We start from the raw sequence: 22,314 nt of genomic DNA on the forward strand, positions 1-22,314 counted from the left end.
CTCTTCGGAGGGTCAGTGTGGACTTGTTGGGCTGAATGGCCTGTTTCCACACTGTAGGGAATCTAATCTAATCTAATCTTCCCAGCAAGGAGAACAAGCCACAAAAGAATAAAAATGCAACTGAAATAGATGCTAAATACTGTGTTGATTTGCATTGATATAGTGCCCTTCATGACTACCATGTGTCCTAAGGTGTGTTACAGCCAATGCAGCACATCCAAAGTACAGTACTGTCATTGTTGCAATGACAACAGCATACCTGCCAACTTGTATACTGTAAATATACAGAAATAAAACATAAATATGGAACAGTACAGCACAGGATGTCTGCCCACTATGTCTGTGCCAAACATGATGCCATTCTAAACTAATCCCACCTGCCTGCTCTCAATTTCCTGCCTGTTCATGTGACTGTCTAAAATGATAATGATTTCATTATAAGGTGTGCAAAGGCTTTGAAAATTGGGCCACACACTATAACATGCAGTTTGCACAGACCATAACATACAGTTTACACAGACTGTAACATGCAGTTTACACGGACCATAACACGCAGTTTACACAGACCATAACATGCAGTTTATACAGTTCATAACATGCAGTTTATACAGACTGTAACATGTAGTTTACACAGACCATAACACGCAGTTTATGCAGACGGTAATATGCAGTTTACACATACCATAACATGCAATTTATACAGACCATAACACAGTTTATACAGACCGTAACATGCAGTTTACACATACCATAACATGCAGTTTGCACAGACCATAACATGCAGTTTATACAGATGGTAACATGCAGTTTATACAGACTGTAACATGCAGTTTGTACAGACCGTAACATGCAGTTTGTACAGACCGTAACATGCAGTTTGTACAGACCGTAACATGCAGTTTGTACAGACCGTAACATGCAGTTTGCACAGACCGTAACATGCAGTTTACACAGACCATAACATGCAGTTTATACAGATGGTAACATGCAGTTTGTACAGACCGTAACATGCAGTTTGCACAGTCCATAACATGCAGTTTATACAGATGGTAACATGCAGTTTGTACAGACCGTAACATGCAGTTTGCACAGACCATAACATGCAGTTTACACAGACCATAACATGCAGTTTACACAGACCATAACATGCAGTTTACACAGATGGTAACATGCAGTTTACACAGATGGTAACATGCAGTTTACACAGATGGTAACATGCAGTTTGTACAGACTGTAACATGCAGTTTGTACAGACTGTAACATGCAGTTTGTACAGACTGTAACATGCAGTTTACACAGACGGTAACATGTAGTTTAAACAGACCGTAATATGCAGTTTAAACAGACCGTAATATGTAGTTTATAGACTGTAACATGCAGCTTACACGGACTGTAACATGCAATTGATTCAGACTGTCACATGCAGTTTACACAGACCATAAAGTGCAGCATCAGGTAATTTGTTTATTCAAAGCTGATTTTTCTTCTTTTGGAAAACCAGGTCGATTCAATGTTGGAATACTCAGTAGTAAAAGCTTCAGACTGTACAACTGCAATGGAACTGAGCCAATGGGAAGTGGTAATGACAGGGTGCAGTGATATCATAATTATCATCACAGACTCTCAAATGAAGAGATCACAAGTTCAATGCCCACCATGGTAAATTATGTTCAATAACTCTAATAAAAACAGGATTAACACCGACTTCTTTCAGGAATGACTCTTCCCAACCTTTGAAACAAATTAAAACTCCCACCTAGACTGCTGTTTTAGGATCACTGAAGCCCAGCATCTCCCACAGGAACTAGAGAATCGCAGTACATCCAGTCAACACTGGAAACCCTCTCACACTTCTTTTAAATACAGTGACACAGAAAAGAATGAGCAACACACTCCTGAGTTGTTCAGCGAAGTGAGGCGAGGCGTTTTGTTAGGAAGAACACTGAAAGACAATGTAAAATAGGGCATGCAAATCGAACGGGGAGGTAGGAGCACAGTGTATCGGCGCACAGGTTACTGAAGGTGGCTGGAAGGCTGCAGACAATAGTAAATGAAGCATAGAGAATTCTCAGCTTTATTAGGAGAAGTATACAGGAGCAAGAGTCATAGTGATGTACAGCACGGAAATAGACCCTTCGGTCCAACTCATCCATGTTGACCAGATATCCTAAGTGAATTTCGTTCCATTTGCCAGCTTATGGCCCATAATCCCTCTCAACCCTTCCTATTCATATACCCATCCGGATGCCTTTTAAATGTTGTAGTTGTATCAGCCTCCACCACTTCCTCTGGCAGCTCATTCCATACACACTCCATCCTCTGCATGAAAAGGTTGCCCCTTAAGTCCCTTTCAAAGCTTTCCCCTCTGACCTTAAACCTACGCCCTTTAGTTTTGGACTCCTCCACACCGGGGAAAAGATCTTGTCTATTTACCCTATCCATGCCCCTTATGATTTTATAAACCTCTGTAAGGTTACCCCTCAGCCTCCGACACCTCAGAGAAAATAACTCCAGCTTATTCAGCCTCTCCCAATATCTCAAACTCTCCAGTCTTTTCTGAACCCGTTCAAGTTTCACAACATCCTTCCTGTAGGAGGTAGACCGGAATTGTGCACAGTATTCCAAAAGTTGCCTAACCAATGTCCTGTACTGCCACAATATGACCTTCCAATTTCTATACTCCATGCACTGACCAATAAAGGCAACCATACCAAAGGCCTTCTTCACTATCCTATCTACCTGCAACTCCATTTTCAAGGAGCTAAGAGGTGATGTTGAACTCCTATACAACACTGGTTAGACCTCAGCTGGAGTACTGTGTACTTATTCTGGGTGCCAGATTATAGGAAGGTTGTGAACACATTGGAGAGAGTACAGAGGCAGTTTCTGAGAATGGTCTAAAGGACAAGGAACTTCACAAATGAGGATAGACTGGAGAAAGATGGGATGGTTCTCCCTGGAGAGAAGGAGGTTAAGATAGAGGGATCTGTTAGAGGGTTTCAAAGTCATCAGTGAGCTGGACAAAGTAGAGAGGGAGAAACTGTTCTCACTTGTAAAAGGAACAAGAGCTTACAAATATAAAGTGATGTGCAAAAGAAGCAATGGCAAAATGGAAAGAGAAACCTTTTCATGAGCAAGTAGTTAAGGTCTAGAATGGACTGCCTGGAAATATGATGAAGCAGGTTACATTGAGTCATTATAGTCAGCATTGAATGAAATGTTATTTAAATTGTACGTACACACACACACATATTAAGGAATGCTACATTCCTGTCCTCTGGAATCCCCTTCCAGTGCCCTCTGTTCTGCCATGACTTTTGCTGCCCTTAAAAGAAATGTTCTCAAGGCTCTAGTGATTGGAACAAGCTCAGCCAGATGGACCCCAAAGAATATGAGTTGAGAGTGTGATGCTGGAAAAGCACGACATGTCAGGCAGCATCCGAGGAGCAGGGGAATTGATGTTTTGGGCAAAAACCCTTCAGCAGGAACGTGCTGTGCTTTTCCAGCACCACATTCTTGACTCTAATCTCCAGCATCTGCAGTCCTCACTTTCACCTCAAACTGATATGAGTTCACTGATTGGGGCCATTAATCGGGTCTGATCAGGGAGCCCTGGCTGACAGACATAAACAGGAGTGTCAGACATTAATGTAGGTTTGCTCGCTGAGCTGGAAGGTCCATCAGTGAGCAAACCTACATCCAGAACTCAAGCTGAGCTACAAATCTTCTCAAAACTCACTAGTGTCAGACATCCTGACTCTCAGAATTGACTCTGTCAAGACTGAACCAGAATCAAGGACTTTCCATGTGTGAATGAAGGGTGGCTGGGTGACAGGACACCAGCCTCTGGAGTTATTTCAAAAACCTTTGTATTTCCTCATATCTTAATTATCTGTTTCCTTTCGCCTTCCTGCTCAGTGCCGATTACCTGTGCTGCTTATTATAGAGTCGTTAAGTGCAGAAGAGGTGCTTCAGCCCATCGAGACTGCATTGATACGTGAAGATACCTGACCTTCAACCTAATCCCATTGACCAGCTTGGCCCATAGCCTTGAATGTTATGATGTGCCAAGTGCCTTATCCAGGAGGTGAGGCAACTTGCCTCTAACACCCTCCCACGCAGCACATTCCAGATCATGACCACACACTTGGGTTAGAGGTTTTTCCTCTCATTCCCCTAAACCTCTGCCCCTCACCTTTAACCTGTGACCCCCTCATGACTGACCCTCCAACTCAGAGGACCAGCTGCTCCTTACCCACTCTGTCCATGCCCCTCAGAATCTTGTTCACCTCAATCAGACCATCCCTCAGTCTTCTCTGCTCCAATGAAAACAACCCAAGCCTATCCAACCTTCCTTTATAACTTCAATTTTCCATCCCATCCTGGTGAATCTCCTCTGCACTCCCTCCAGTGCAATCTCATCCTTCCCGTGATCTGGTGACCAGAACGACCCACAGTACTCCAGCTGTGGTCTCACCAAAGTTCTGGACAGCTCCAACATGAATTCCCTGCTTTTGAAATCTATGCCTTGATTAATAAAGCTAAGTGTCCCAAAGGCCTTTTTCACCACCCTAACATGCTCTTGCACCTTCAGAGATCCATGGACAAACGCTCCAAGGTCCCCTTGTTCCGCAGAATTCCAAGTATTAGGCTGTTCACTGAATACTTTCTTGTCCAATTACTCCATTGAAAGTGTATCACCTCACACATTTCAGAGTTAAATTCCATCGGCCATTGACCATCTTGTTATATCTTTCTGTCGCCCAAGAGACTCAACCTCACTGTAAATCAGCCAAACAATCGTTGTGTCATCTGCAGACTTACTAATCCAACTCCTCCCATAGTCTTCTATGTCATTGATATGAATGATGAATAAAAGGCGACCCAGCACAGTTCCCTGGGGCATGTCACTGGACATTGCTTTCCAGTCATTAAAGCAGCCCTCAGTCATCACCCTCTGTCTCCTCCAACTGAGTCAATTCTGAATCCACTTTATCAAGTTACCCTGTATCCCATGTGCATTTGCCTTCTTGATAAGTCTCCTACATGGGACCCTGTCAAAGGCTTTGCTGAAATCCATACAAATTACATACATCAACTGCACTAACCTCATCTACATGCCTAATCAGCTTCTCAAAAAATCCAATCAAATTTGTTAGGCAAGACCTCTCTCTGCCAAAGCCATGCTGACTATCCCTGATTAAGCCTTGCCTCAACAAACTGAGATAGATGCTCTCCTTCAGAATTTTCTCCAATAGTTCCAATATTGGGACTACATGAGCTATTCTCCAGTCCTTTGTCACCTCCCCCGTGGTCCGACAAGAATTAAAAATTTGGGTCGGTGCCCCTCTGCAATCTTCTTCCTTGCCTCCCACAGCAGCCTGGAATACAATTCATCCAGACCTGGAGATTTGTCCACTTTAAGCCAACCAACACCCTCAATGCCTCGTCCTTCCCTATGCCAATTTGCCCAAGCACCCCACAGTATCTCCCACTGGGCTCCATACTTCCATCCTCATTCTTTTGAGTGAAGACGGATGTAAAGTATTGGTTCAACACCCTACCAATGCCCTCTGGCTGCACCAGAGGGTCAGTGTGGACTTGATAGGCTAAATAGCCTGCTTCCACACTGTAGGGATTCTGTGATAACCCCAGATTGCTGTTGTAGGTTGAATAAGACTTGGAAAAAATCAAGTATATTTGACATAGGAAATGCTCCAACCTGACCACGTTTTAAAAAAATAGCTGATCCATGCCCTCTCAACAGGGTCATGAATTTAATTAACCCCATTAGCAGATGATTTGTGAGGGAACAGGGTATTTTTAACAAATCGCAGCTGACAGGTCAGACCAGGCAGAAGCCCTGCAGCCAAGGGCTGTTCGAAACAGGTTAAGATTTAGTGCCTGGTTATCTGTGCACACATGCTCGCAAGATGACCTGATAATCACTGATCTGAAAGGGCACTCGGTCAATCTCAGTGACCCATCCATCCAGAACAGTCCTCCATTGCCAGCCGCCAGAGCAGTTAATCATTTCCTCAATTACCTAAAAGATTTCTTCTGCTCCACTACTCACTCTCGAAGACCACTCCGTACATCGAGTCCTCATCCTTGCAAAACAAGTCTTCGATTTCCTTTTCACTCGTGCATATGAGAATTCCTTTGTTTTGCCCCCTCAGTTCAATTCAAAACAATATTCGGAATTTACTGTTCCTGTTTCCTTAACCACCGTGCAGGACCTCCATTCCAAGTCTAAATGCCTGCCTTTCTCTCACCTTTCCTCTTTACCTGGATCCCAATATGAGGGATTAAGCTGTAGATCTTCACTGCATTTCCTATTGTCTTGGTTAGCCAGACATGGATATTTGGATTAGCCTGGGCTGCCAAGGCAGCTTGGGAGGGGACTGCTGTCCAGCTGCTGAGCTGGTAATTTCAGGACTGTCCTTGAAAAGACAGACCATTTACCATGCTGAGCTCAGACTCCAGCTACCTAGCTCATATGCCCATGAATCCCAAGTGGAGGCCCAGACGTTGCCACTACCTTATTTCCGCACCGGCTGTGAGCACTTTGTGAGAAATCTATGTGCTTCCTTTCAGAGATGTGACTCTGAGGCCAGCTATCAGAATGTTCAGATGAACAGTGGCCTCCCTGGCGTTGCCTTCGCCTGATTTGAAAGGGACTGCAGCAGAGTGGCTACGATCAGGAGTTCAGCAAGTTAACAGCAGGAATGAAGGTTCAACCTTGGCACTTGCCTACTCCCATTTGGCAGGAACAGAGGGTGCCATTGTTAGGTTTACTAGGGTAACACATCAATGACCACTTTGCAATGTTCTTACGACCTGGTCTTTCCTTCTTTCTTTCCCAGGAGCTGAACAGTTCTGGGAAGAGTCACATGCCCCGAGCTGTCCTGAGAAGGCGGTGAACAGATGAATTAGCAAGAGTAGACATTCTGACCCTCCCAGGCTGTTCTACCATTCGATAGGATCTGTTTGTGTCTCCACTTTGCCATCTCATTCAATAACCTTTGATTTCCCCTACCGTTACGAACAATGGTGAACAACCTCCAACACCTGTCGTTCAGGTCATTTACAGTGGAAGAGAAGTGACGAAGATCAAGAGGTTGAGTCTGTTGAAGTGAGTAAATTGAAATTTCAAAGATTAGGTGTTGGGATTGAAAAAAACTGGCTCAAGGTTAAAGTTAAGGCGAAAACGTGAAACAATGCTATCACAAAGAATAATGAATTGTGGGCTTTACGGAGAGGAGGAATTTTAAGGAGGCGTTTGGACATACAACTCAGTTAAGGGGGTGGGGGGGCTTGTGACAGTGGGAGTGTCCGATGTTCTGCCAAATTTTATTTTCCTTGGCACAGATTTCTGAGGGCCATGAGTGACGGCCAACACATTGGCATGGCACTGCTGCTAATAGTGGCCCTGTCAGGTAAATGGCAGGTTAAAGGATAAGGATTGGGTATTGAACGATCGCCTTACTCAGTTATTTGGGAAGAATAAAACTGAACAGAGTCAATTTTAATGCAGTAAACAACTCCATGCAGCACACAGTGGAACAGAACTCGCAGCAGCTGATATGGTGCAGAATTCATTTTTGCAGTTGTACATCAATACAGGCCAAACTCAAACATAAGCTGAAAGTACCCAAGAAAAGCTCTGCAGGGTCTGTGGAGAGTGAAGCAAGGTCCAAAGCTTTCCGTCAAGCTCCAACACTCGGGATGTTCAACACCATCCAGGACAAAGTAGCCCACTTGATCAGCAGCCCACCCACCACCAGGGTCCACAGCACTGTCTACCATCTACAAGATGCACTGCAGCAACTCACCATGGCTGCTTTGACAACACTGTGGAGTAAAGGATTAACTATCCTTCACTCAAATAGTCGCTAATAAGGTGGAATGCCTTAGCAATGTCTGAACACGATGGAATCAGAACCTAAGTGTGCAGGGTCTCAGACAGACTTTGTCCTACCCTCTCTAATGTAAGTATTTTGTTTACCAATTCCGTACATGTTCACAAATCTGATTTTACTACACCCACAACCTTTACAAGCAGCGCAAGCAGAAAGAGCAGATGTATGGGACAACCCAACCTGCAAGTTACTCTCCAATCCACACACCACCGGTTGGCCCAAAGACTTGGAATTCCCTCCCCAGAAGCATTGTGGGTGTATCTATACGTCAAAGACTGCAGCCCTTTGGCTGTGGTTCAAAAGTGAATGTAATCTGTGGTAAAGCACATACCTTGCAGTTTTATAATAGTTGACTGGTGGGAAAACAATCTAACTTCAGATGGAGGTTGAGTGACAGCTTGGGCAGATGTGGGGTGGGGCAGGACCTGGGACAAGAAAGTAAAGCTCCACTTGTGGGCAAGCAATTGGCACATGATACATGGTGCCAGTGTTAGAATGGGTAAATACAGCAAATAAACTGCGAGAGGAGGTACCCATGTCCAAAGTGGTAAAAGATACTATTTATGTGAATCACTCCAATGGTGATCAATGCATGGAATGCATTTCCATAATTAGTTAAAGGAGATTAAAAAAAAACTCAGGGCTCATTTGAGACAGAACAACTTACTGCAATGAAGGGAAGGGAAATTAAGGAACTTATTGGAAAATTGAACAACTGGAGCTTCAGTCTTCGTTATTTCTGGCCATCACCCGCAAGAGTAATGCAGAAACCAAAAAGTATCTGCAGTTTTAAAGAATAATGACAAATATGTAGAAGTCACCATGATGTACAGCAACTCGAGAGCTGTGCATCCCTTTCTGCTCATCAACGATGGAGGGACATCCTCATGCCATCCATTCCAAACTTTCTTTTCAGCGATTACGTTTTCCACCTCGCCATCCCTTTTCCAGAACAGGTTCTCTGCCCTGAATCTGGCCCAAGCTTTTGCAATTGAAAACGGAGTGGGGTTTTCCAGCTGCTCGCTGGTTCAGAATGCAGACTTTGCCCTCTGGGAGGGAAGCCCACTTTCTGGGCTGGCCCCCAACATTATTAAGCAGCAGCATTATCAGAGACAGTCAGCGTGGATTTAAAATAGGGAAATCAAGCTTGACAAATGCACTGGAATTCTTCCAGGATGCAACGAGTAGAGTTGATCAGGCGAAGCCAGTGGATGTGCTTTATTTGGACTTTCAGAAGGCTTTTGACAAAGTCCCACAGAAGAGATTAAAGCATATGGGATAGAGGCTTTTATATTGAGATGGGCAGAAGATTGGCCAGCAGACAGGAAACAAAGTAGATATATATGGGTCTTTGTTTGAATGGCAGGCAGTGACTAGTGGGGTACTACAGGGATCAGTATTACATTCCCACCTATTCACATTTACATGTTAATGTTATAGATCAGGGAACTCAATGTAATATTTTCAAATTTGCAGGTGACTGGGTGGAAGGGTGAGCTATGAGAAGGATGCAGAGATGTTGCAATGCGATTTAGATGGGCTGTGAGAGTCGGCAAATGCATGGAATATGCAGTGTAATGTGGATAAATATTAGGTTACCGACTTTGGCAGCAAAAATATGAAGGCAGATTATTATATGAATGGCAGTAAATTGAGAGATGGGAAATGTTCAGGGAAATCTGGGTATCCTTGTGCACCAGTTGCTGAAAGTAAGTGTGCAGGTGCAGCAGGCAGTAAAGAAGGCAAACAGTATGTTGGCCTTCAGAGTGAGAGGCTTCGAGTACAGGAACAAGGACGTCTTGCTGCAGTTATATAGGGTATTGGTGAGGCCCCCTCTGCAATGCTGTTTGCATACCTGAGGAAGGATGAGCTTGTTGGAAAGTGGATGCAACAAAGGTTTACCAAGTTAACTCCTGGGATGGCAGGTCTGATATATGAGGAGAGATTGAGTCAGTTAGGATTATAGTCACTGGAGTTTAGAAGAATGGAGGGGGGGGTGATCTCATCAAAACCTGTAAACTTCTAACAGGACTAGACAGGTTAGATGCAGGACGGATGATCCCAATAGTGGGGGAGTCCAGAACTAAAGTTAATAGTTTAAAAAGGGCAAGTCTTTTAGGACATGAGATGAGGAGAAATTTCTTCACCCAGAGAGTGGTGAGCCGATGGAACTCACTGCCATAAGACGTAGTTGAGGTCAAGTCATCATGTATTTTCAAGTGGGAGGTGCATATAGTTTTTGTGGCTAAAGGGATCAAGGGATATGGAGAGAGGATGGGATTAGGGTATTGAGATCAATGATCAGCTGTGATCTATTGAATGGTAGAGCACACCCAAGAGGTCAAAAGGCTATGTTTCTATGTGTATCTAGATCTAACCTATCACATCCCGTAGGAATTCTGTCAGTTTCAATCAGGTCACCTCTCATTCTTCGAAACTCTGGAGAATACAGAGTTTCCTCGATCTTTCTTGTGTTGATTGTTTCCCCATGTTATAGAATTTTTCTGCACCTACTCTGCCAAAGACTGCAGAATCCCAAATCTTTCAGCATAACTGCCATTCTCAATTTCTTCTAAGTTGCAGAGGATATAGGTGCAACTTATTCTTATAGAGTCAAGCAGCATGGAAACAGACCCTTCGGTCCAACTAGTCCATGTCAACCACAATCCCAAATTAAACTAGTCCCACCTGCCTGCTCCCGGCCCATATCCCTCCAAACTTTTCCGACTCATGTACTTATTCAACTGTCTCTGAAAAGTTGTAATTGTGCCTACATCATTCCACATGTGAACCACTCTGTGTAAAAAAAAAAAAATTTGCCCCCATGTCTTTTTTAAAATCTTTCTCCCCTTACCTTAAACATGTGCCCCCTAGTTTTGAAATCCATCTTGGCACAACTCTTTCATCCCTGGGACTAAAGTTAATCAACCTTTCCACACGGTCTCCAAAGTGAGTGTCAATTTCCTAAAATATGGAGACCCAAACTACACCAACAGTCTGTACTATTAAAGCAAGATTTATTTAGTCTTGTACTCCAATCCTACTGCAATAATGACCAACAAGTCACTTAGAATAGAATGCCTACAGTGTGGAAACCGGACCTTCAGCCCAACAAGTCCACACCAACCCTCCAAAGAGTATCCCACCCAGACCCATTCCCTCAACCTATTGCTCTAAATTTCCCCTAACACACCTACCATACACATCCCTAAACACTAGGGGCAATTTAGCATGGCCAAGCCACCTAACCTGCACATCTTTGGATAATGGGATGAAACCAGAACACCCAGAGGAAACCCACGCAGACACAGGGAGAATGTGCAAACTCCACACAGTCACCCAAGGCAGGAATCGATCCCAGGTCCCTGGTGCTGTGAGGCAGCAGTGCTAACCACTGGGACACTGTGCCACCCTGCCACCCTAACTGCTCTTACTGCTTGCTGCATCTGTTTGCTAACCCTTTGGTTCTCAGATGTCTTTATCCAAGGAACATCAACATTTAAATGTTTTGTTAAAAAAAAGTATGAAATTTTATGTTTTTCTATTTTTACAAACCAAAGTGAATAATAACACACCACCCCACATTATCCATCTGTCATCTTCTTATCTGGTCAGGTAACCTGTCTACAACAAAAATGGAAATTACTGGCTAAACACAGCAGGTTTGGTAGCATCTCTGGGGAGAAAGCAGAGGTAATGTTTATGTCCGAACTTCAGAAGGCCCTCAGAACATTAATTCGGCTTTGTCCCCATAGGTGCTGCTAGACTTGTCAGGTTTCTCCAGCAATTTCTGTTTTATTTCAGATCTCCAGTTCTTGGTTTTAATTTATGTAACCTGTCTATATTTCTTTGTGGCCTCACTGCATCCTCCTGAGAGGATGGTCCATCAGCAAACTTGAATATATTATTCTCCGTCTCAGTCACTGATACAGTTTGTAAATAACCAAGGCCCTTGTGGCATGTCATTAGTTACAGCCTGCCGATTTGAAAATATCCATTTATCCCTACAACCGCTCTCTATCCACTAATTTGGATAGATATTTTCTGATCAACCTGTTCAGAGATGTTACACATCTTCGCAGCAGGTGAGACTTGAACCCGGGCCTCCTGGTCCAGAGGCAGGGATATTGTGCCACAAGTACCCTCTTTAATTTCTATATATCACCCACAAAGTCCAGAAGTCCTTACGTTGTGTATTAATGCTCTGTGAGGCATCTGCAATCTCAGACATTAGCTTTCTTTCTCTGGTAAAAGTCTGTGCTGCAAACATAGTGAAGGAGATTTTTGACAAGCTGTTAAAAGTGATTTGATTTGATTTATTGTAGTCATATGTCCCTAAGTACAGTGAAAAGTTTTGTTCTGCGAGCAGTGCAGGCAGATCACAGCAAACAAGTACATACAGATCAGAGGGGGTTTAAACAGAATGAGGCATACAAGGTTACAACAGCACTGGGGATATGCAAAGCAAGATCAACATTATTTGATGTCAGACAGGTCCACTCAGCAGACTAATAACGGCAGTGAAGAAGCTGTTCTTGAATCTATTGGTGCACGTATCTTCTGCCTGATGGGAGGGGTTGGAAGAGAGTATTACCGGGGTAGGAGGGGTCCTTGATGATGTTGGCAATCTTCAGGGTCAGGTTTTGCTTTGTCTGAGTGGTTGTACTTAAGAGGTTTCAGGTTAGTTCAGCTTTTCTCAGTCTTGGTGCCCATTACTGGAATAACGTGCTGGCTTCCTTGACCAGCCCAGGATGTGAAGTCACCTATCACCCATCCATAGAGAGACCTGTCATTTGTTTAGGGAAAGGGGACACTATTCCCATCAGTCCACAAATTCATGCCAACTTCATATTCCACAGAATGGTCACACGGTTAAATCAAGTTCACATTTTTTCTGTTGTTTCTGTAGGCATAGACATAGTGGGCCAAAGGGCCTGTTTCCCTGCTGTATGACTCTATGATGTTCTGTGCCAATTGCTCAGCCTCTGGCATCAGTGAAACATCTCAATTATCACAGGTCATACACTTCCTTTCACTGTCTAAATAAAGAATGCTTTGTACCTAATCTAAACTGTGGGTGTTGTTACCATTGAAACTGAACTAGACCAGCTACATAAATACAGAGGCTACAAGAACAGATCAGCAGCCAAGAATCCTTCAGTGACTAACTCACCTCCCATCTCCCCAAAGCCTGTCCGCTATGTACAAAGCACAAATCAGGACTGTGCTAGGACGTTCCACACTTTCCTAGATTAGCACAACTTGAACAGTGCTCAAGAAGCTTGACATTATCCAATGCAATTAAACCATCAAAAGCTGGTTAACACATTAGTGACAAAGCAGCCCATTTGATGGGCACGCCATCCACTACCTTCAATATTCACTCCCTTCAGCACTGATGCTCAGTGCTAAAAATATGAACCACTGACAATATGAACCATAGCCTCTCCAAGGCTCCTCAACAGCAGCTTCTGAACCCATTATCTTTACCACCAGGGACAAGAGCAGCAGATAACATGGGACCACCACCTCCTGTATATTTCCTTCTTCAAACTAATCACCATCCTGACTTGGAAATGTATCGCTGTCCCTTCACTGTTGCTAGGTCAAAATCCTGGAACTCCCACCCTTACAAAACTAAGGGTCCCTACACCCCAAGGACTGCAGCAGCCCAAATTCAAGAAGATAGCTCTACACCATCATCTCCAGGGTAACTACAGATGGCCAGTAAATGCTTGCCCAGCCATTGATACCTGTATCCCATGAACAACTATTTTAAAAGTCTTGATAACGATGTTGAGCAAATTACCAATGCACAATCCTTTCATGTGGTGCCAATGAATACTGCATACCTCAAATGTGTGTCCTGGTGCCAATTGTGTGATAGGATCACAATTTGCAAATTATATCTGGGATCCTGCCTGACACAACGTTCACTTTGATCAACGTCACTGAAACATTTGTTTCTGTAGGCGGAAGGTACTAGTGAAATAACATGCCCATTAAACCAAATGTGAACAAAAATGATTGTTTATTCCCTAACGATGTTCTGTGGTTTACACCAGTCATTGAAGGGAATTGTCAGGTAGTGTTCTTTTGGCTGATTTTTTTTATCATTTAGAAAGTAATGAGAAACATGTCAATGATTACATTGAGGAGTGGAATACAATGGGAGTGAAATCATGTCATAGCGACTCAAAGCCTGGCTTATCAATGGATGGGTATATGAATAGGAAGGATTTAGAGGGATATGCGCCAACTGCTGGGAAATGAGACTAGATTAGATTGGGATATCTGGTCAGCATGGATGCGTTAGACCGAAGGGTCTGTTTCCGCGCTGCATATCTCTATGATTCTACGTCTACCTGGGGGACTGTGTTCACTTCTGGACCCCACACTTTTAGGAGAGACATAGTGGAGAAAAGTCAGCTACCATTTACTAAAATGAAATCTAATCTCCAAGGGTCAAGGTAAGAGGAGGGATTACCCACACTAGGGTTGTGTTGGTTGGAATTTACAAGCTTAAGGCATGACTTGATCGAAATTTCCAAGATATTACAGGGAACAGAGAGACTTTGCTCTTTGAGCAGTATGGAACTAAAGGACGGTGTACAAAAATTGAAGACAGGCCTGTTGTATAGTCCATTCCTCGCCATGTAACAAACAACCTTCCCTCATCATCCAGGCGCACGAGCCCCTAAATAACTTTGCACATCCATTGTGTCTCAATCTTTGTCAGTTAGAAAGCAATCAACCAAACCACTTATCAATTCCCGTCAATTTCTGATGTAAACCACATGGCCTTGTTAGGCTTACAAAGCAAAACAGTAGAAGTGAAATTTGGAACCACTTCTACACACACGAAGATGGAGAGATTTGATACGCTGTTCTGCAAGTAACCACTGAGGCTAAGTTGACTGGCCATTTTAAACAGAGATAGATGTTTGCTATCCCAAGGTATTAAAAGGGAAATGGGACAATGGACAGCATCATGAACTAATCACAATCTCATTCAATTAGGGCTAAATAGCTTCCTCCAGTTTGGACAATCAATGTCAATGATTGCATTGCAGTGGGGTTAGAAATAAAAGTAAAAGGAAATGAAAGCAGATCTTGCTTTGAGAAAGAAATCAGCACAGCTTTAGAATTGAAGATTTTTCTGCCTGGTTTTGACACTGGAGGACTTGCTTTAAATCTCCACACTGCACAGTTAATCTCAGCCTGGTGGCCAAAGCTGTGATCAACAAACTTACACTATGGGGTCCATCAATAAAAACCCCCTCAGGAATGAAGGAACTTACCAGAACACGATCCCCACATCTCAAATCCTTGTCCCCTTTCTTTACAGATCCGCTGTCAGACAGGTTTGATCCAGACTCATTCCCCGTCTTCATGGAACTGTTCAAGATGCTTTCCCTCAGTGGGATTGTGCAGTTGATGCGTTGGCTTGAGGGTGGCGGGGTGGCAGTACCATGATGTGAGGCTGGGGCTGGAAATGTAACAGAGTCCCCAGAATGGGCATCACTCCCAGCGCCATCACTCGAGGGACGGAGTGCCAGCTTCGAGGGCCTAGTGAAAATGCCTTGTAAAGCTCCACATTCAAAGTACCGCACGCCCCCGACAGACCCATCGTTTTTCCCCACAGGTTCATCGAGGACAACCCCTGCCCATTTTCCGGGAGCGAATTGAGTTTCCCCAAGGAACTGTATGACGCCAGGCTTCACACCATTCACCCAGATACGATCCCCGATGGCAAAATCTCCGATGCAGTCATCGCCCACCTCAGCGCTCTTCGAGGGCAATTTGTCACTAGGCACAGGGATTGCAGCTTGCTTGTGCAATGGAGAACCTGAAAACCAACAGAGGAAAAATGCTGATCAGTTTGAGGGCCTAGCCATTTCCATTTCAGAATTCATATACAAAAAGATCAATAGCAATCACTTAAAATTAGGAAAAAGTTAAGTGCAGCTGATATCTTTATTTCCCCATTATTGCACAACATGCACAGAGCAACAAACAGTAAATAGAAGTCTATCAATATGCTGGATTCCAATAATGGATTCACTCCCACAGTATTATACTACTAACACAACATTAAAGGTGCTAAGGACATGAAGAGATGAATGACAGAGGCATTATACAAAAGAGAAGGACTAAGAGAAGCTTGAAGAAGTATAAAGCAGAGCACTAAGGAAGAGTCAAGTTGCAGATGACATTCAGGAAGGGAAAGTCACTCGAGGTTAGGAACTAAGTTTTGGAGACTCACTTTTTACCAATTGCTAGGGAGCCAGAATAGTGGATCATTCCAGGCCAGACCTCCAAGCTGTTCAATAGGTAGGGAGTGAATTACTGGCAAGCTTATAGCGTGCTGAAAACGCTCCAATAAAAACATCTGGACTGCAGTGACCTTGGGTTTACAAGAGTAGAAAGCTGCTAAAACTAGGTTGCAGTGGATAAAAAGACAATGATGCGAAAGAGTGAGATAGAAAAACGGAGATAGAAGATAAATAAAAATCGGAGGCTAGGAAACCTACATGTGAGCAAGAAAGAAGTTGAAATAAAAGGAAATAGCAAAGAACAGATAGAATGAATGAGAATGAAGGAATATAAAAGATCTTTGTTTCGTATTTTGAATCAATATTTATGGAAGATGAGTGAGGTACTCAAGGAGGATAGAGAAATAACACAACTAGAGATACATATCCAAAGATAGATCTGTCACAAATTACACAGTGTTCCAAAGCCAATAAAGTGCCTTCAAAGTATAGTTACTGTTGTGAAGTTGGAAACATGGCAGCAAATTGTTCGCAGCAAGATTCCACAAACAAAATAATTACCTCATTGCTTATTGTCCACCGTAACATCCTTCATGAAATACTGGGCAGCATTTCAGAAAATAATTTTTATTTTTGCATTAAAATATGCTATTATATACATTGATAATTTACAACATTCTAGAATACACAATACCTTCTGGATGAGCAAAGACTTTGGAAACTACACTGGATTTAATTTGTGTTTGAAATTTCTTAACGTAATAGCAGTCGAACCATTAATCTCTAAAATCCTCAACACTTAGTGCCTCATGCATCTTCTGTCATCATGACTTTGGAAAAGGGCATATTTGACTAATTTAATTCAACTCTTTAAGGACATCAGAAAATTAGCAAATTGAAAGAATGCAGTGGATGTTGCTAATGTGGATATTCAAGAAGCGTTTAACTTCCATATAACTTTTTATTGAGCTTGATGCAGATTATATTGGCAGAACTGTGTGGATTTTAAGTGAATAGCTGGTGAGCAAAAAGCAGACAGTTGGGGTAAGTCAGCAACTTTTCACACAGACAATGTGTGCATAATGATCTACAATCTGTGCTTTCATGAAGTTCTTTCATTGTTCATTTATGGAGAAATGATTTGGATGGAAGCACAAGAGTAAAGAAGGCAACTGATGTTCAAATGTACATGGATTAGGCGACAGTTGGAGATTTGCAAGCAGTTAATTGAAGGAAATATGCAAAACCGGGTTGATGACTCTCACCAGGACAAATGAGGCAGTCAGAATAGCATCCTTCTGTTCTATAATTCTGCAATACTGAAATAGGAAAGACACATCACCTCAATTTATAAAGGATTTCCTACACAAAACACCTTATGCCGGACATGTCACCTCAGTGGAATTACATTGATTTCATAACATTTGTTTTGTGAAATATTTCAGGGATAATCACAATGTACGCTGATTAAAAGAACAAAAGCAAACTACAGCACAGGGGCAGGCTTTTCGGCCCTCCAAGCCTGTGCCGATCATCACGCCCTATCTAAACTAAAAAAACAAACCTTCTACCCTTATTTGGTCTGTATCTCTCTGTTCCCTCCCTGTTCATGTAACCACCCAGACGCCTCTCGAATGTTGCCAATGTGCCTGCTTCCACCAGGTCTTCTGGCAGTGTGTTCCAGGCTCCTACCACTTTCTGCGTGAAAATGTTTCCTCGCACATCTCCCTTAAACTTTCCCCCTCTCACCTTGAACCTGTTCCTCCTTGTAATTGAAACTTCAACCCTGGGAGAAAGCTTCTGACTATCCACCCTATCTCCGCCTCTCGTAATTTTTATCAGGTCTCCTCTAAGGTGCAATCTTTCCCTCAAAGATGGGGCTCTTGGCATTATTCTCTGATGGAGAATACTGGAGATAAATGTCCTCAAGTGTAACTGACTATTTATATCTCACTAGACCCTAATTTAAAAACTTTTCAGGGGTGAATTTTGGACGAGATTTTCTTGTAGCTTGTGTCAACATAGGTTTGCCTCATCTGAAGCGAGTGGGATAAACGTGAAGTGTAAATGCTCATTCAAACATCCTTACAGTGTTTGGATAGCAACTTCTCAACTGTATTTTCAGGAGCTGTGTGGGAATATCCTGCTCATTTTAAATGAAAAGTCTAATTTACTTTGTTTCATTTAATGCAATAGCACAAAAGACAAGAGAACTAGAATCTAGAGGACATGATTTCAACATCCACGACACATCTTGATGATGTAATAGGAGCATGGCATTTTGGAGAATGATCAGGCCATTCAGCAGACGAGCCTGCTGTACCATTCAATAACATGATGGCCGATCTGGTGATGATCTTGACCCCATTTTCCTATCTGCTGTCCATAATCCTTAACTTCTTGTCTATCGAAAACCTACCAATTCAGCCTTGAATAAATTCAGTGACAGAGCCTCCGCTACTTTCTGGGGAAGAGAATTCCATAGACGAGCAAAAACATTCCCATTTTAAAGAAAAATCTCTTAATCTTAGTTGTGCCTTCTAGTTCAAGTCTCCCTCACACTTGAGTAATTTTCTTCCCAGTATCGTCCCAATCAAGTTCCTTCAGCCATCTTATGTTCTGATGCCAGATGTTTTTGGATGTTTTTACAGATCTCAAGCTGAAAACTGGCTTGATAGATTTTTAAAAAATATTTAAACAAGTTGGTCTTCCACTGGAGAACAGGCATATGATGCATCAGGTTTGCTTTTAATAATAAAACAAAAGTTTGCTATGCAAATAAAATTAAGATAAATTAGAATAAACCAAGCTATTTACATATAACACAATATGAAAGACACAGTAAGGATACAATATTCCACTTATCCCAACAGTATTGCTTTGCAATACTCAAACAGCCGAGAGAATTCCCTATTCTATTCCATCTATAAGTTTAAATTAGCTATTGCTTTCAATTCCCTGTCTTGAATGTTAGATAATCTGTTCCTTGACTATTCATACAACTGAGCTTAGACTTTGCCCCCGCTTCAAACAACCCAAACAACACTTCTGTTCTGGAATTTCAAATTAAATCTTTGTAACTGCGGTGACCTATTTCTAACTCTTTTGAAATAAAGTTCCTGGATGACTGTTTCATATATCTAACTTCAACCAGAACATCTGAGAACTGAAGCCAGAAACTTTCTAAGTTCTAGGCTTTTCTTTAACGATAAAAAGAATCCATTCCCAATCCTTCTAACTAAAAGCTAGCTAATACCCTCCAATGTTTATTTTGTCAAATCTTAAAGATTTCCCAGTGCAAACTGCAACAAACTCCCATTGCTCTCCAGAAGGATTCTCTCTCACACTGGTTTTAAAAAAAGTGGCCACAAAAATCCTGACAATTCAATCATTTAAAACCCCTTATACATGTAGACCAAAACCCATTTACTACAAATTCAAAATCCAAACTCAAAACTAAATTATAGTAAAATTTATATAAACCACACTCTTATTATCATACTTTTATGTTCTAATAAGATCACCTGATTACTCTAAACTCCAATGGTTACAGGTCTAGTCTGTCCAACCCTTGTTTATAGGATAACTCCCTCTTCCAGGGAATGAGTCAAATGCATCTTCTCGGAACTGTTTCTAACACAATTCCATTCTTTTTTAAATACAGAGACTAAACCCATACACAATATTGGTCTTGCCAAGGCTTTTTACAGCTGTAGTGTAACTTCTCTATTTTTACATATTATTCCCCTTGTGCTAAATGCCATTTGCATTTAAATTGCTGTACTTGCGAAGTAATGTTTAGTGGTTTGTTCTCATGACCTTTACCTCAGATTTTTGCAATCTCTCTCTCTCTCCCCATTTAAATAATGTAATAATGTTTCTGTTTTTCCTGCCAAAATGGACAGGTCATCTTTTTCTACATGATACTTCCTCCCAAATTTTTGATGATTTACTTAACCTATCCATACCCCTTTGGAGATGATTAACCTCCTCTTGACAACTTACTTTCCTACCTATCTTAGCATCATCAGCAAATTTAGCTACCACACAATCAGGCCCTGCAGCAATGTAATCGACATAGATTGCAAATAGTGCAGTGATCCTTTTGACACGCCATTAAATACAGCTTGTCAATCTGAAAAAGACCCATTTATCCCCATCCTACCCTGTTTGCCAATTATTTTTCCATACTAATATGATAGCACATAAAGCAGCTGGTGCAGCAATCTTGGATCAGTTTATCAAATGCTTTTTTAGAAATCCAAAGGAAGAACATTTCTTCTTTATCACTTATGTGTGTTATAGATGTAGGTTTGCTTGCTAAGCTGAAAGGTTCGTTTCCAGACGTTACATCTTCAGTGAGTCTCTGAATGAAGCACTGGTGGTGTAGCCCGCTTTCTATTTATATGTTTGGTTTTCCATGGGTTAGTGATGTCATTTCCTGTGGTGACATCATTCTGTATGGTGATGTAATTTCCTGTTCTTTTTCTTAGAGGGTGGTAAATGGGATCCAAGTCAATGTGCCTGTTGATAGATTTTCAGTTGGAATGCTATGGTTCTAGGAATTCTCGTGTGTGTCTCTGTTTGAATTGTCCAAGGATGGATGTGTTGTCCCAGTTGAAGTGGTGTTCTTCCTCATCTGTATGTAAGGATACTAGTGAGAGAGGGTCATGTCATTTTGTGGCTAGTTGATGTTCATGCATCCTGGTGGCTAGCTTTCTGCCTGTTTGTCCAATGTAGTGTTTGTTACAGTTCTTGCAAGGTATTTTGTAGATGATTTTAGTTTGCTTGTTGTCTGTATAGGATCTTCCAAGTTCATTGGCTACTGTTTTATTATGTTGGTGGGTTTGTGGGCTACCATGATGCAAAGAGGTCTGAGTAGTCTGGCAGTCATTTCCAAGATGTCTTTGATGTAGGGGAGAGGGGCTAGGGTTTCTGGACGTGTTTTGTCTGCTTGTTTGGGTTTGTTCTTCAGAAATCGGGGACCATATTCATTGGGTACCCGTTCTTTTTGAATACACGGTAGAGGTGATTTTCCTCTGCTCTCGCTAACTTAGTGTGTTACTTCCTCAAAAAATAAATTAGTTAAACATAATTTTTCTTTCACAAAGCCATGTTGACTCTGCCTGATTACATAATAATTTGTTAAGTGTCCTCCTTACTAATGGATTCTAGCAATTTCTCAATAACAGATGTTAGGCTGACTTGCCTATAGTTTTCTGCTTTCTTCCTCCTTTCTTGAATTGCTTTGGCAATTTTCCCGGTCACTGGGACTAATTCCAGAATCTAAGGAATTTTGGAAGGTTCTCTGTTCCATGGCCCCTCACGACACAGGCCGTACAGTTCTGGGTCTGATAGATTTTTCCAGCACCTTATCCCCTGGTAATGGTGATAGAAAGGAACTTAAAACTATTATCCACCAAGTACATTTGGGAAATTTTCCTAGTCTTCCCCAGTGAAGAGCGTAGAATATCTGATCGACACCCAGGTATTTTCCATTGTCTATTCCCCTGACTCGCTCTCCAGAGGGCTGAACTTTAGTTACACATTTCCACTTTAAATATTTATGTAAATGTATTATTATCCATTTTCCTATGACTTACTGGCTTTCTCTCAAACTCTACTTGCTCTTTTTTTCACTGGTTATTAAAACCTGACCAATCCTTTTTTTTTAGATTAGATTAGATTAGATTACTTACAGTGTGGAAACAGGCCCTTCGGCCCAACAAGTCCACACCGCCCCGCCGAAGCGTAACCCACCCATACCCCTACATCTACATCTACCCCTTACCTAACACTACGGGCAATTTAGCATGGCCAATTCACCTGACCTGCACATCTTTGGACTGTGGGAGGAAACCGGAGCACCCAGAGGAAACCCACGCAGACACGGGGAGAACGTGCAAACTCCACACAGTCAGTCGCCCGAGGCGGGAATTGAACCCGGGTCTCTGACGCTGAGTCACCGTGCCGCCCACTAGTGTTTGCGAATTTGTGCAGTGTTTCTTCCAATTTGATTCAATCCTTGAGTTCATTATTTATTCACCAAAGATGCATTCCTCTCAATTTATCTTTCTTTCTTGCTGGAATAAATTTTTGCCAACAGTTATTAAGTG

At 42.3% G+C, this 22,314-nt stretch overlaps 1 protein-coding gene across 4 annotated transcripts in view; it reads right to left on the reverse strand.

Annotated features, from left to right (window-relative positions):
* clip2 (CAP-GLY domain containing linker protein 2) overlaps positions 1-22,314 on the reverse strand; it is a 142,390-nt gene that overhangs the window by 59,058 nt on the left and 61,018 nt on the right. For all 4 annotated transcript variants that reach the window (XM_072589418.1, XM_072589421.1, XM_072589419.1 and 1 more), the window contains one exon: positions 15,224-15,771. In XM_072589418.1, the coding sequence (XP_072445519.1) occupies positions 15,224-15,771 (548 nt within the window). The remainder of the gene's footprint in view (positions 1-15,223; positions 15,772-22,314) is intronic.

Source organism: Chiloscyllium punctatum, chromosome 19 (assembly GCF_047496795.1).
Source record: "Chiloscyllium punctatum isolate Juve2018m chromosome 19, sChiPun1.3, whole genome shotgun sequence".
Taxonomy (NCBI): Eukaryota; Metazoa; Chordata; class Chondrichthyes; order Orectolobiformes; family Hemiscylliidae; genus Chiloscyllium; species Chiloscyllium punctatum.